General features: G+C 51.4%; 2 protein-coding genes across 6 annotated transcripts in view; both read right to left on the bottom strand.

Moving 5' to 3' along the window:
• LOC137437797 (aminoacyl tRNA synthase complex-interacting multifunctional protein 1-like) overlaps positions 1-2,725 on the bottom strand; it is a 172,012-nt gene extending 169,287 nt beyond the window's left edge. The window contains exon 1 of one of the 5 annotated variants that reach the window (XM_078768622.1): positions 2,574-2,694. In XM_078768622.1, coding sequence (XP_078624748.1) covers positions 2,574-2,677 — 104 coding nt within the window. In that variant the 5' untranslated portion in view covers positions 2,678-2,694. Of the gene's footprint in view, positions 1-120; positions 253-2,573 lie in introns of those variants that run through there. The other 4 variants (XM_078768624.1, XM_078768630.1, XM_078768627.1 and 1 more) reach the window with 4 other exon arrangements.
• The window catches only part of LOC137437793 (transcription elongation factor A N-terminal and central domain-containing protein), a 115,553-nt gene that overhangs the window by 92,097 nt on the left and 10,724 nt on the right, over positions 1-12,732 (bottom strand). The window lies entirely within an intron of this gene.

A 12,732-nucleotide genomic window follows, 5' to 3' on the forward strand; every position in this document is an offset into this window, starting at 1 on the left:
TCCATTAGATTGGATTATCCTAAACTGGATAGCATGGCTGGACTGAATAATACTGGAGGGGAGGACGAAGACAACACCAGGTCCAAAGCAGTTAAGCAGGACGACCTCCTTAATCCTTACATCTCTCCTCAGCCTGCGAGCGCTCCTCTCCAGTCCTTTAGTTCTCCTCACAGATGGTGCAATCCTCTCACAACAGTTCCCGCTCCTTTCAGCACAACGAACTCGCCTCTCTTTTTCTCCTCCCTCGTCTCCCTTGACAACGCTTGCCCCTCCTCCAGGCTTGGAGCTCCACCCCCATGCAGGAGACGATTATAGCTCCGCCCCCTCTCTCCTTCTGCCGAGTGGAATGCCTCCACTGCTTTCTGCCTCGATTTTCTGGGCTTTTGTGAACAATGTTCAACAGAGATGTCACCCGGCACGCCCGGTGGAAGTTTACATGAGGTTTTACACACGTTTCCGTAACTTTAATCCCTTTCTATCTTATCACAAGCACGACCCTCGTATCGTGCCCATTCAAACACATTCCTTAAGCCAACATTAGCAGATATACACATAAGAACGTACTTCCTTTACATCGAGATTGGCTTTCGACTCACACGCGGTCCATGTTATTCCTGCACAGTTCTATCTCTTCTAAGGTAATCTCTGTCCTCCCCCATCAACGTAATATTACTGTTACGGTTCTGGGGTCGGCGCTCCCCTTACCAAGGGGGGGGTCAATCCCCTTGTCTTTTACACTGGCCGATTCCCCCAGTCCTGGAAGTATGACGTCACTGATGGCCGATGGTACGTAGGGTCGTAAGCCCAATTAGTCTTAATACCTAAGTATTACCACCGGCCGTCAGCGAGGAAATGCTTCCGCTCGTGCCGCAGCGTAATTGACTAATTGCGCCGAGCGAAAAGCGAACTGCGGCGTGAGCCGTTTATCAATGACTAACCCGATTCATAAGCAGTGGCCAAAATCGTGCCACAGGTACTCAATGGGGGAAATCACAAAGACGATCGGATGTGAAAGAGGAAACCAAAGTAAGGAAAGAACACAGGTTTATTTCTATCTATAAGAGGAAATGAAAGAAGGGCATTTATACAAGAAATGGAAGGAGCAGGACACAGAGCAAATCCTTAAAACAAGCTTAACTTATACCTCAGACAACACAGAGGACAGACGACGAGCAGACTCACACGAATGGGGAACTTGAAGGCAGGAACGAATGGCTGGAAGGAGAGGAAGGTTCAGCTGGACGCAGGGCTGGAGCTTGATCCCGCACGGGACGTCGGGGCTGGAAGTGAGCGGCCACCGACTCCACCGCAATCTGGTTCACGCGTAGCAGCGCGTCAAAGCTGCGCGCGCGCAGGGGCTGGTTGAACAGCGTCGTCTCTCGGCAGAACCGCAAGCCTGACTTGGTTCAGCGCACCTCCCTTAGAACTCAGCTCACCTCTCCACAGGACTCCTTCACTCCTCAAACCTTCAAACCTCCAGCTCAACTCAACTGAGGTGGGGGCTTTGCGCGACGCGTTATATATCCACGCCCATGGAACTTCCACGAACCTCCTCGATCGTTCTCTCTCCGCCCTCTCAGGCCAAACCCCTCATTCTTGGTTGGTTGATCAGGGCTGGCTCACTCCTCCTCCTGATGACGAGGTGGGGCCACACCCTTCTTCCCCGAGTTGACCGCGTGCGTAATGGAGGGCGAATGCAGTTGGCAATACAGTTGGCAATGGAGGTTTTGGGCAATTGAAAGGGGATCTATCTTATTTGATTTGGTGCAGCGCAAGGTCAACTAGTGGAAAACAGAGCCTTAACTGATACACATAATAAAGAAATAACTATAGAGAGGTTCTATGGTGGCCTACGTGTGTGCGATGGACGAGCTAAGGTGCACTCATTTCAATTAACAGCCAATTAAGGGGGAAATATACAAAGGGTGGTTATTAGGGATTTTAATACTAAATTTGATAAAGTGAAGGTTCTAGAAAGCGTAACACAGCACCCTCATTCCCCACGGCACGACTCGGGCCGACAAAACTTTAACTTAGTGTGACACTCAGGTGTAATTCCCTCTACAATTAAGCTGACCCTGAGTGCAACAATTTTAAAACACAAATAAATATGTCCCGCTGTTGCGCTGCACCCTGCCTAACAGATTCACACCCACAGAATAACCGAATTGCGGAATGGTTTTCAAACTAAACATGAACGGTGGGGAGCATTATTTACAAGTTACACTATTTCATTATTTACAAAACGCAACCCAGGACCTGTCATTTTCTCTTTCAGGAGACGCAAAAGAAAATCCTGTGGGAGGGAGGAGACAGCATGCACTGCATCGACGCACCAGCACCAATAAACACCAAAGCACCATAAAGCACCATAAAGCACCATCCGGTGCACAGTCATCACATTGGTTATTCATAAACGATGACGTCTTCTCAGCTGGGCCGATGTTCTTGGCTGCTGGGCCGATGTTCTTGATGTTCTTTGCTTGCGGCCTATTTGAAAAATAAAAAGGGCACACAACGCGTCTGCTTTTCTCTTAATTATGGCCAGCAGGGGCCAACTATGGGTGGTTCACCTGTGGGCTTGGTGCCACCTCACAGAGGTCCGCAAGCAAGATCTCCCTTGGGCCATCGTGGCCGGTCCCAGCAGAGGGGCTAGGCCCCAACACGTGGGGTCCATCAGTGGTGCTCGGCCACAGTACCGTGGTCCATATGGTGGTGCTTGGCCACAACAACGTGGTCCATAAAGTGGTGCATCGATGCAAGCAGCTGGTTGCGGGGATTCGGGCACACAGACGCGGCCTCCCGCACGCTCCCCCTTAGTGCCCAGAGAGCACGATCCATGGGTCGGGGAAGGAAGACAAAGCAGAATTAGCGAGGCAAGGGCGCAAGGGTACACATCAATCAAGGCAATGCAGAACGAGGTGCGCACGGAGAGCGAAGTGAGAAAGCTCGTCCCTACCGTACGTCACCCCCCCCTGTCACCTACTCCACCCTTGCCCTTACTGTTACGTGGTCCCCTCGATGAATACCTGGTCTCGGTGACCCCCGGACCGTGAGAGGAACTCCGCCAGCAAGCTGTATTATATATGCGCTTTCGCCACGCAATCCATATGAATTTCACCCAGGAGACAACTGATGTTCAAGGATATATTTCCAATGGTAATGATACCATACAATTTCAATGACACAACCACGGAGATTTTCCCCGAGCAATCAACAATACACAACCATCAACAATATTTCAATGACACAACCACGGAGATTTTCCCCGAGCAATCCACCATACACTACCATCAACAATTCCCCAGCCACAATCAATTCCCTATGAGTAAGATGGCCATCTTATATACGTGTGTCCCGGTGAGTACTCACGACACCCTTTTGGTCTCGGTCCCGCACAATATCTCTGGGCCCCTCCTGACCAAGATGATAGTCAGCGTCGCCGCACTCGGGCGGTTGAACGAACCCCGGGTGGACGTGTTTCCACCGGGCAGGTATCGTACCCGGCACCCCGGCTACAGCCCCTCGCGGCCACGCGACGCGGGGACGGGAAAGCAAGCCACAAGCCCCACGCCGCTTGCCAGGCGTGTTAGGCCCCAACGGGCGACCCGTACGCGTCCTTTTTAGACGGTGTTGGGAACGGTGCCAGACGCGGGGTCGATGCACGGCCCCACGTCAACTTGACGTCTCCACCGGGCAGGTACACGTCCCGGTGATTCCTCTCGCCAGGCGGGCTTCGGAACGCCGCTTTTCCACACGGCTCAATCAATCCCACCTTTCGTCGGTGCGGGGCGAGGAAGAAGAATACTCGTCCTTTTTTTCCTCGTGTCTTTTTCTCTTCCGTTTCCGGTCACTTCCGTTTCCGGCCACTTGTTCAGAAGGGCTCCTGACCCTCCAATCACAACAACCCTTAATATACTACACACGGATAAGCAAAGACCTGAATGGTAATCCACATACATTCACATAAATATGTAACATAATATGTAAATATGTAATCACATTGGTTATTCATAAACGATGACGTCTTCTCAGCTGGGCCGATGTTCTTGGCTGCTGGGCCGATGTTCTTGATGTTCTTTGCTTGCGGCCTATTTGAAAAATAAAAAGGGCACACAACGCGTCTGCTTTTCTCTTAATTATGGCCAGCAGGGGCCAACTATGGGTGGTTCACCTGTGGGCTTGGTGCCACCTCACAGAGGTCCGCAAGCAAGATCTCCCTTGGGCCATCGTGGCCGGTCCCAGCAGAGGGGCTAGGCCCCAACACGTGGGGTCCATCAGTGGTGCTCGGCCACAGTACCGTGGTCAATATGGTGGTGCTTGGCCTCAACAACGTGGTCCATAAAGTGGTGCATCGATGCAAGCAGCTGGTTGCGGGGATTCGGGCACACAGACGCGGCCTCCCGCACGCTCCCCCTTAGTGCCCAGAGAGCACGATCCATGGGTCTGGGAAGGAAGACAAAGCAGAATTAGCGAGGCAAGGGCGCAAGGGTACACATCAATCAAGGCAATGCAGAACGAGGTGCGCACGGAGAGCGAAGTGAGAAAGCTCGTCCCTACCGTACGTCACCCCCCCCCCCCTGTCACCTACTCCACCCTTGCCCTTACCCATATTTACAAAACCTACACATTTACAAATTCGTCACTACCGTCACGTCTTCCCCATATCTCCTAATACCAAATTAGTCGTCACAATCCCACTAACCAAATTTGCCATAAATTCAAATTTCTCATCAATTCCTCTTAAGGAGGAAGAGATGGAACATCACCACAATGTCACACCCACGTCATGATGCGTCTCACATTTCTAAAACATCTGCACAAAAAAAACAATAACCATGGCACTGTGTGGAGCACCGTCGTCACCTCAGGTGAGTGGATGTGGATGGTGCAAGGAGATTTTCAATCCTATCTACCTTCTAAATGACATTAACACACTTTACACTACCCGGGGTCTTTCCCGGCAAAACCATTGGCCGTCTTACTCTATGCGGTTTTAAGAACCAAACTCCCATTGACCAAACTGTGGTGCTCATCAATATGGGGTCTCACTCCCCCGGTTCAACTCCCTGTGCCTTCGCACAATTTCAGGACTGGGTCGTGTGGCTCTCCCAGCAGGTCTACCCACCTGCACACCTCCGCCACTGCAGTTGCCTCCGAGCTTACCTGCTCCTTTCCCTAACCTATCTAACTGGGGAAGGCCCTCCTTGGCACTTACCCCTTCGGTGCCCTCTCTGGCACTGGGCTACCCGGGTCCGTCCTCCGGATCCTCGGGCCCCATTCACAACTCTACCGGCTTCCAGAGCCTACCTGCGGCCTCACCTGGCCGACATCCTAACAGTGGCGGAGTGCCCATTTAACTACACACACTAACAGGCCACACGCCCAGCCATTTCCACGTCACTAATGCACCCATCCAAACACCATTCTTCCACACGCACCACAGATGCCAATATCCAACCACAATTTTCCTATACCCTCTACCTAACTCGTAAACTACCCTCCCCGGGTATTCGTGATAGGGGTCCATCCTCCCCATACACTCCCTTCGCACCAACCACTCCACTCCACATTTTCCACCATACTCACTCCACACCATCCATTCCACACTTCATGTATTCCATACCATTTATTCCTCACAACCATTCTCACCTGAATTTGCACACCTGTGCAATCACACCTGGTGCCACCTGCACCCTCCTTCCTCCCAGGCTTCTTCATTCACTCAATACAATGCACAATCACAATTATTCCTCATACACTGCTCCATACACTTCCACGCTCAATACAACCCACAATCGGACTTTTCACCATACACTTCTAACTCTCCAAACCATTGCCTCAGGCACCCAAATTCTCCCACGCTCATACACACATCTCTCCCGAGCATTGCCCCTCAATTCCTCATTTGCTCAACATGCTCACACGCAAAACTTCCATACCAATTCCTCATTCAATAAACCACAAACACACTGCATCATCTAAGCTGACTACTCCCTTCTGAAACTTGCGCTTCCCAGTCGCCCATTATATTATCGCGCTCCCTCGTCGTTATAATCCAACTAATATATTGTTGTGGATATGAGGACTGTATATATATTTTTTTTATTGTGTGCTGTATGATTATTATTATTGTTGTTGTGCTGTGCCTCCTGCCTCCGGAGCTGTGTAAGATCAAAAGGGCGTCCCATAGTCCACAAGCATACACGTCAGCCAATCATAGGATATTCATGTTCGATAGTTATATCTTATTCTGTGTTTTAGGATAAGGCTGTGTCTCCCATTAATTGAAGTACTCCATTGCACCAGTGAAAGAGAATAGATCCCCTTCCATTCCCATCCCCAAAAATCCCCATTTCCTTCACACCCCCCTTTCGTGATTGCCGACCCTCGATTGCCATATTACATCCCCTCTCGTCATTGCTGAGCCCTCGATTCCCAATCACCTCCCCTCCAATAACCGCCATTGACCACGAGGCTCGAGTCAGGGAAGAAAGGCGTGTCTCCACCTCGTCAGAGGAGGGGAGGGGCGCGCCCGCCCGTCGTCGTCCGGGGCGGAGCCCGAGGGTCGTGCGACCAGCCAGGGCCGAGGTGAGCGCCCCGATGGGCGTGTCCAAAGCGCCGGGGGCGTGATCGCTGGGGGCGCTATAAAAGGGCGCAACCGGAAGTGGAGCGGAGGAGAAGAAGAAGAAAGGGAGATGCACTCTGGGTTGGTCGGAGAAAGAGAGAGAGAGGAGGAGTTGGTTGCACCGAGAGAGAAAGAGAGAGAGAAGAGTTGGTCTGAGTCGGGTGCCAAAAAGGAGGGTCAGTGGTCACAGTTGGTTGCGGTGGTGAGAAGTCGGTGGTGAGAAGCGAGTAAGACAAGGCCTGGCAAGGCAACTGCAGGCCGCCGCAGCAGCGACACCCGGCAACCGCAAAAGGGGGCAGGAACGGCGGCTGCTGAACGCGCCGGTTGTGCGGCGGGACCCCCCCTTGGACCTCTCCCTCTCCCTCCAGCCATCCACATCCTGCGATTCCTGCAATTCCCCGTGTGAGTCGTCTTTGTTTGTTCTGTCCTGGGTAATAAGTTAAGTCTGTAGATAAGCTAAATTTGCACTGTGTCACCTGCGTCTTGTACTTGTAAATAAACTGAATTGCTTTTTGTTGCTTGTGTGTAAATAGTAGAAATAAATTCAGTAGTAATATTTCAAACCTTTTTTTTGTCTCCGTTTTCCTCTTGCATTGCGTCGCTTTTGTCTTTTCCCTCATTGAGCAGCTAGGGTGCGATACAACCAACGTTCGGGTGGAATCGGGTGAGTTTTGTTAGGTCGCGGTTTTAAACCACCGCTCGGTCTATAACATCCTAACCGCGATCTATAACAATTGGTGTCGGGGAGTGAGATCGACCCGGAGCGCGCTTCACGCGCTCAAAATTATAAAGTACGAAATTTGTTTTGTTTTAAAGGAAAAGCCCGAATTTTGAAATCGCGCCATGGCTGTCCAAGGCGACGGGATGCCGGTGGGAGAGATAGAGGGGTTGGAAGTAACCCAGGACTTCGGGGAAGAAAGGGAGGAGGAAAATGGCAATGTGGTTGCGGGAATATCAGGCGCGCAAAATGGCGCGCTCGCTCACGTGGTTGAAGGGTCCCAAAATAGCGGCGCCGCGGAGGGCGAGCCTGCGGTGGCGGCTGGGGACGCTGGGCAAACCGGGTTTGACCTCAGATTATTCTTGACCCAACTGAATGCAAAAATGGATAGGATGGGGTGGGGGGCCAAATGGGGGTAATGGGAAACCAAATGGGGGTAATGGGGAACCGGATGGATGCTCAGGGTGAGCGATTGGAGGGCCAAATGGGGGTAATGAGGGACGAAGCAAGGGGTACCGTTGAGGGGTTAGACAATAATTTTAAGGAGTTAGACAAGAAATTTGAGGGGTTAGACAATGGGATAGAAGGGGTGAAACATGGGTTAACGGGGGTGGAAAATAGAATGGCTGCCCAGGAGAATCAGTTAGAGGGGGTGAAAAATGGGTTAATGGGGTTAGAAAATAGGATGGAGGACAAAATGCGGGAAATAGGGGAACAATCCGCCCGGGAAATCGAACAGATGGGGAACCAGATGGAGGAAATACGACGAGGGGTGAGTGAGGAGGTCTCGGGGCTGCGCGAGGAGGTAAAGCGAGGCGAAAAGCGTATAGAGAAAGAGGTGAGAAATAATACGGCAAAGTTACAGGGGGGAATAGAAGATCTGACGAAAGGAGTAGAACAGCTGACAGTGGGACAAAAGGAACTAACGGACCAAGTGGAAAAGAACACAGCAATCATCGGGGGTTTAAAAGCAACACAAAAGGACATAAAAAATGAATTAATAGCGACACAAAAGGAATGTCAAATGGTACATGAGGGATTGACGAAGAGGTTGGAAGAGGTGACAGAAGCAATGGAGACGAAGGACCGGGAGGTAAGGACGCACGTAGAAACGGTTAAAGTAGCGATAGAGGAAGAGATAGAAGGGGCGCACCGGGAGATGAAGGAGGTAAAGGAAAAATTAGAGGAGGTGGAAGAAGGGGTGAGTGAAATTAAAAAGAGACGGAGGGAAACTAAGAGGGAGATAAAGGAGGAAGTCATGGAATATGTACAAGGTCTGTGTTCAAATCATGATGAGATGCTCACTAACCAAATAAAAAGTTTGCAGGTGGCAAAGGAGGTGCAGAGACAAGGTACGGAGGTGAGTGGCAATGTACATGATGTGAGGGGAGATTCAGTCGGCTTGGGGATTGGTTTGGATCCGGGTGTTCGTGAAAGGCCGTTGGTGAAGTGTGTGACAGGACAGGTGTGCGAAAAAAGAGGTGTGCGAGAATGTCCGACCATGGGGTGTGTGAGGAAAAAGTGCACGCCGAGGGGTGAGTGTGCCGTCAGGAGTGAGCCGGTCGGAGCGCGTGTGCGAGGGGGTACATGGAAGCGCGGTGTGGTGAGTGTTACGGAGGAAGTAACGAGAGAGTGTACACCTGTGGTGAGTGTTACAGAGGATGTAACAAGAAAGCGTACGTCTGTGGTGAGTGTTACAGAGGGTGTAACGGGAGAGTGTGCGCGAGAAAGGTGTGTAACGGACAGGTGCATGAGGAAAGAGTGCGTTGTCAAGAGTGGAGGTGAGAGTAGTGAGAGTGAAACGGAGCGTGAGTTGGTTGTGACAGGTGAGCGAGGATGTACACCTGGGATGGAAGGATGCACACCTGGAATGGTAGAGCGTGAGTGGGAATGCACGCTGGAGTTGGTGGTGAGGCACGTGGTTGGGTGTGCGAATGAGGGCACACCTGTGATTGTCACAGAGGAGGTGACCGAGGAGGGGGCGCGAAGCGGTGTATTGGTGAGGTGTGCGAGCAACGAATGTGTGCCAAAGTGTTCGGTGGTCAGGTGTGTGACCAAGGCTGTGAGTGGAATGGGTGTACCTGGGTGTGTAAGGAAAGGTACGAGGAGCATGGGCACAGCTGGATGTGTGAGCAAGGAACGGGCTGCGGGGTGTAAGCGTCCAGGTGAAGCATCGACGTTAGACGGGGTAGAGTTTAGAACGACTTATAGCCGAATCGGGCCCTCGGTGCGTGCTGGGCCTCGCTTTGAACGGCCGCGGCCGGGCTCCACTAGGCGGAGCGGGCGGCTGGATAGGAAGGGTCGCTATGGCGACCACGTTTTGTTGAGACGTGCCGGCAGGTCGAGATCGGGACATTGGATGGCTCCACGCCGAGGTGATGCGTGGGATCTCGGCCCGGGTAAGCCCCCGCCCCTGCCCCGAATGCGGGACGCATCCAGCCGCCAGCACAAAAGAATCCGCGTTCAGTGCTCGGCTGTACGAAGCCGGGCTGTAGATGTGAATTGGCGCACCGAGAGGATGTAATAAGTAGACGGGTGATGGTGATAGTGATAGTGATTTAAAACGAAATTTAGAAAAGTGAATAGAATTGGCAGTAAATGGAAAATTTTTGAATTGTTGGATTTGGACGAGCGAAATTGGTAGTGAGAGACCCCCGATGTGGTGGGATGGCAAATCCACCATCCCTCACAGGTGGGGGCAAAGGAGCAATAGATTATGGGGTGTATGGCAGTGAAAACTAGCCCGGGTGGGTTAGGTTATATTGATAGGGCTCTAGAAGATGACATTAGGTGACGATAAGGGTAGTTAGTGACTGATACCTGTAGTGGGGACGCAGATAGCTTAGTGTGGATTATAATGACGTGGGAGCGCAATAGTTAAAAGGGGCGACTGGGAAGCGCGAGTTTCAGAGGGGAGTAGTTAGCTGAGATGATGCCGTGTGTGTGAGGATTGGACAGGTGAGAATGGAACAGGTGTGATTGCACAGGTGTGCAACTGACAGGTGAATGGAGCAGTGTATGAGGAAGTAGTGGTGATTGCGTGTTGTGTTGACCAAATGGTCCAGGAAGAGGAGGAGGGTGCAGGTGGCACCAGGTAGGATTGCACAGGTGTGCAACGACAGGTGAATGAAAGACAGGTGTATGGAATAAATGGTATGGAGTATTGGAATGGATGGTCGTGGAGTGAGTATGGTGGAAATTGTGGAGTGGAGTGGATGGTGCGAAGGTGTGAATGGGGGAAGAGTGGACCCCCATCACGGATACCCGGGGCGGGTAGTGCAAGTGTTAGGTAGAGGGTATAGGTAAATTGTGGTTGGATATTGGCATCTGTGGTGCGGGTGACAGAATGGTATGTGGATGGGTGCGTTGGTGTTGTGGAAATGGCTGGGCGTGTAGCCTGTTAGTGTGTGTAGTTGGTTTGGGCACTCCACCACTGTAAGGATGTCGGCCAGGTGAGGCCGCAGGTGGGCTCTGGGAGCCGGTAGTAGTTGTTGTGGATGGGGCCCGAGGATCCGGAGGACGGACCCGGGTAGCCCAGTGCCAGAGGGCACCATGGGGTGACAGAGCCAGGAGAAGGGCTGTCCCCAGTTAGTTAGGTTAGGGTAAGGAGCTAGGTAAGCTCGGGTGGCAACTACAGTGGTGGAGGTGTGCAGGTGGGTAGACCTGTTGGGAGAGGTACACGTCGCAGCCCAGAAATTGTGCTAGAGCACCGGGAGATGAATCGGGGGAGTGAGACCCCAAATTGAGAAGCACCACAGTTTGGCCAATGGGAATTGGTTATTAGAACCCCTAGTGTAAGAGGGCCAATGGTTTGGCCAGAGAAAGACCCCGGGTAGTGTAAAGTGTGTTAAAATCATTTAGAGGATAGTTAGGATGAAGGATCTCCTCGCACCATCTGCATCCACTCACCTGAGGTGACAGGTACTCCGCACCATGCCATGTTTAATTATTTCTGATGCAAATGTTTTGGATTGTGAGACGCATCATGACGTGGGTGTGACATTGTGCTTTGATGTTCCATCTCTGCCTCCTTATGAGGATTGATGATGAATTGATGATGGCAAATTTTTGAAGTAGAGGGATTGTGGTGACGAATTTGATATAGGGGAAATATGGGGAAGACGTGACAGTAGTGACGAATTGGTAATGTGTAGGTTTTGGACATATGGGGTAAGGGCAAGGGTGGGCTAGGTAACAGGGGGGTGACGTACGGTAGGGACGAGCTTTCTCACTTCGCCCTCCGTACGCATTTCGCCTTGCATTGCCTTTTTGATGTGTACCCTTGAGACCTTACCCCTCGCTCATCTGTCTTGTCCCCCCTTTTTGTCTCCCACATGAGGACCTGAGCGCCGTTGGGCGCCGAGGGGAGCGTGCGTGGGTCGGCCATTGTGCGCCCGAAATTCCCAGAACCAGCTGTCTGCATCGATGCACCACATTATGGACCACATGTCAGTGGCCGAGCACCACTTATGGACCCCATGGGTTGGGGCAAGGCCCCTCTGCTGGAACCGGCCATGAGGGCCCGAAATCTTGCTGGCGGACCTTGGCCACAGGGCACCGATGCCCCACAGGTGAACCACACGTAGTCGGCCCTGTGGGCCATAAATAAAGATAAATAAAATGGACACGTTTGGGCAAGCTTTATTGCAAATAGGCCGCCAGTAAGCAAAGCAAAGGAAATGACAACAACTGGAAGAAATAATGATAACCAGCAGAGGGAGCCGAAGAGCAAGAGACACCTGCAGGGTTGGGTTTGTTGGTTTTATTTTATTCATTGAACAATGGGGACTGCACCGATTGGTGCTTGGGTGTGTATTGGTGCGTTTTTGGGTGCTTTAATGGTGCATTGATGCAGAGCAGACTGTCCTCCCCCCAGAAAGAACAATTACAGGTCCTGGGTTAGTTTTGTAAATAAAAGCAGAGTCATTGTAAATAATGCTCCCCACCGTCAGTGTATAGTTTGAAGACCATTCCGCAATTCGGTTAACTGTGGGCGAAAGTCTGTTAGGCAGGGTGCAATGGAGCAGCGGGACACATTTATTTATGTTTAGACTGTCGCACTCAGGGTCAGGTTAAAAATAGAGGGAACTACACCTACGTGTCACGCTAAAGCTAAAAGTTGTAGGCCCGGGACGTGCCTAAGAGGAGGAGAGTGCAGTGTTGTGGATATGAGGACTGTATATATTTTTTTTTTATTGTGTGCTGTATGATTATTATTATTGTTGTTGTGCTGTGCCTCCTGCCTCCGGAGCTGTGTAAGATCAAAAGGGCGTCCCATAGTCCACAAGCATACACGTCAGCCAATCATAGGATATTCATGTTCGATAGTTATATCTTATTCTGTGTTTTAGGATAAGGCTGTGTCTCCCATTAATTGAAGTACTCC

This window comes from Myxine glutinosa (genome assembly GCF_964187855.1).
Source record: "Myxine glutinosa chromosome 12 unlocalized genomic scaffold, kmMyxGlut1.1 SUPER_12_unloc_1, whole genome shotgun sequence".
In the NCBI taxonomy this organism is placed as follows: Eukaryota; Metazoa; Chordata; class Myxini; order Myxiniformes; family Myxinidae; genus Myxine; species Myxine glutinosa.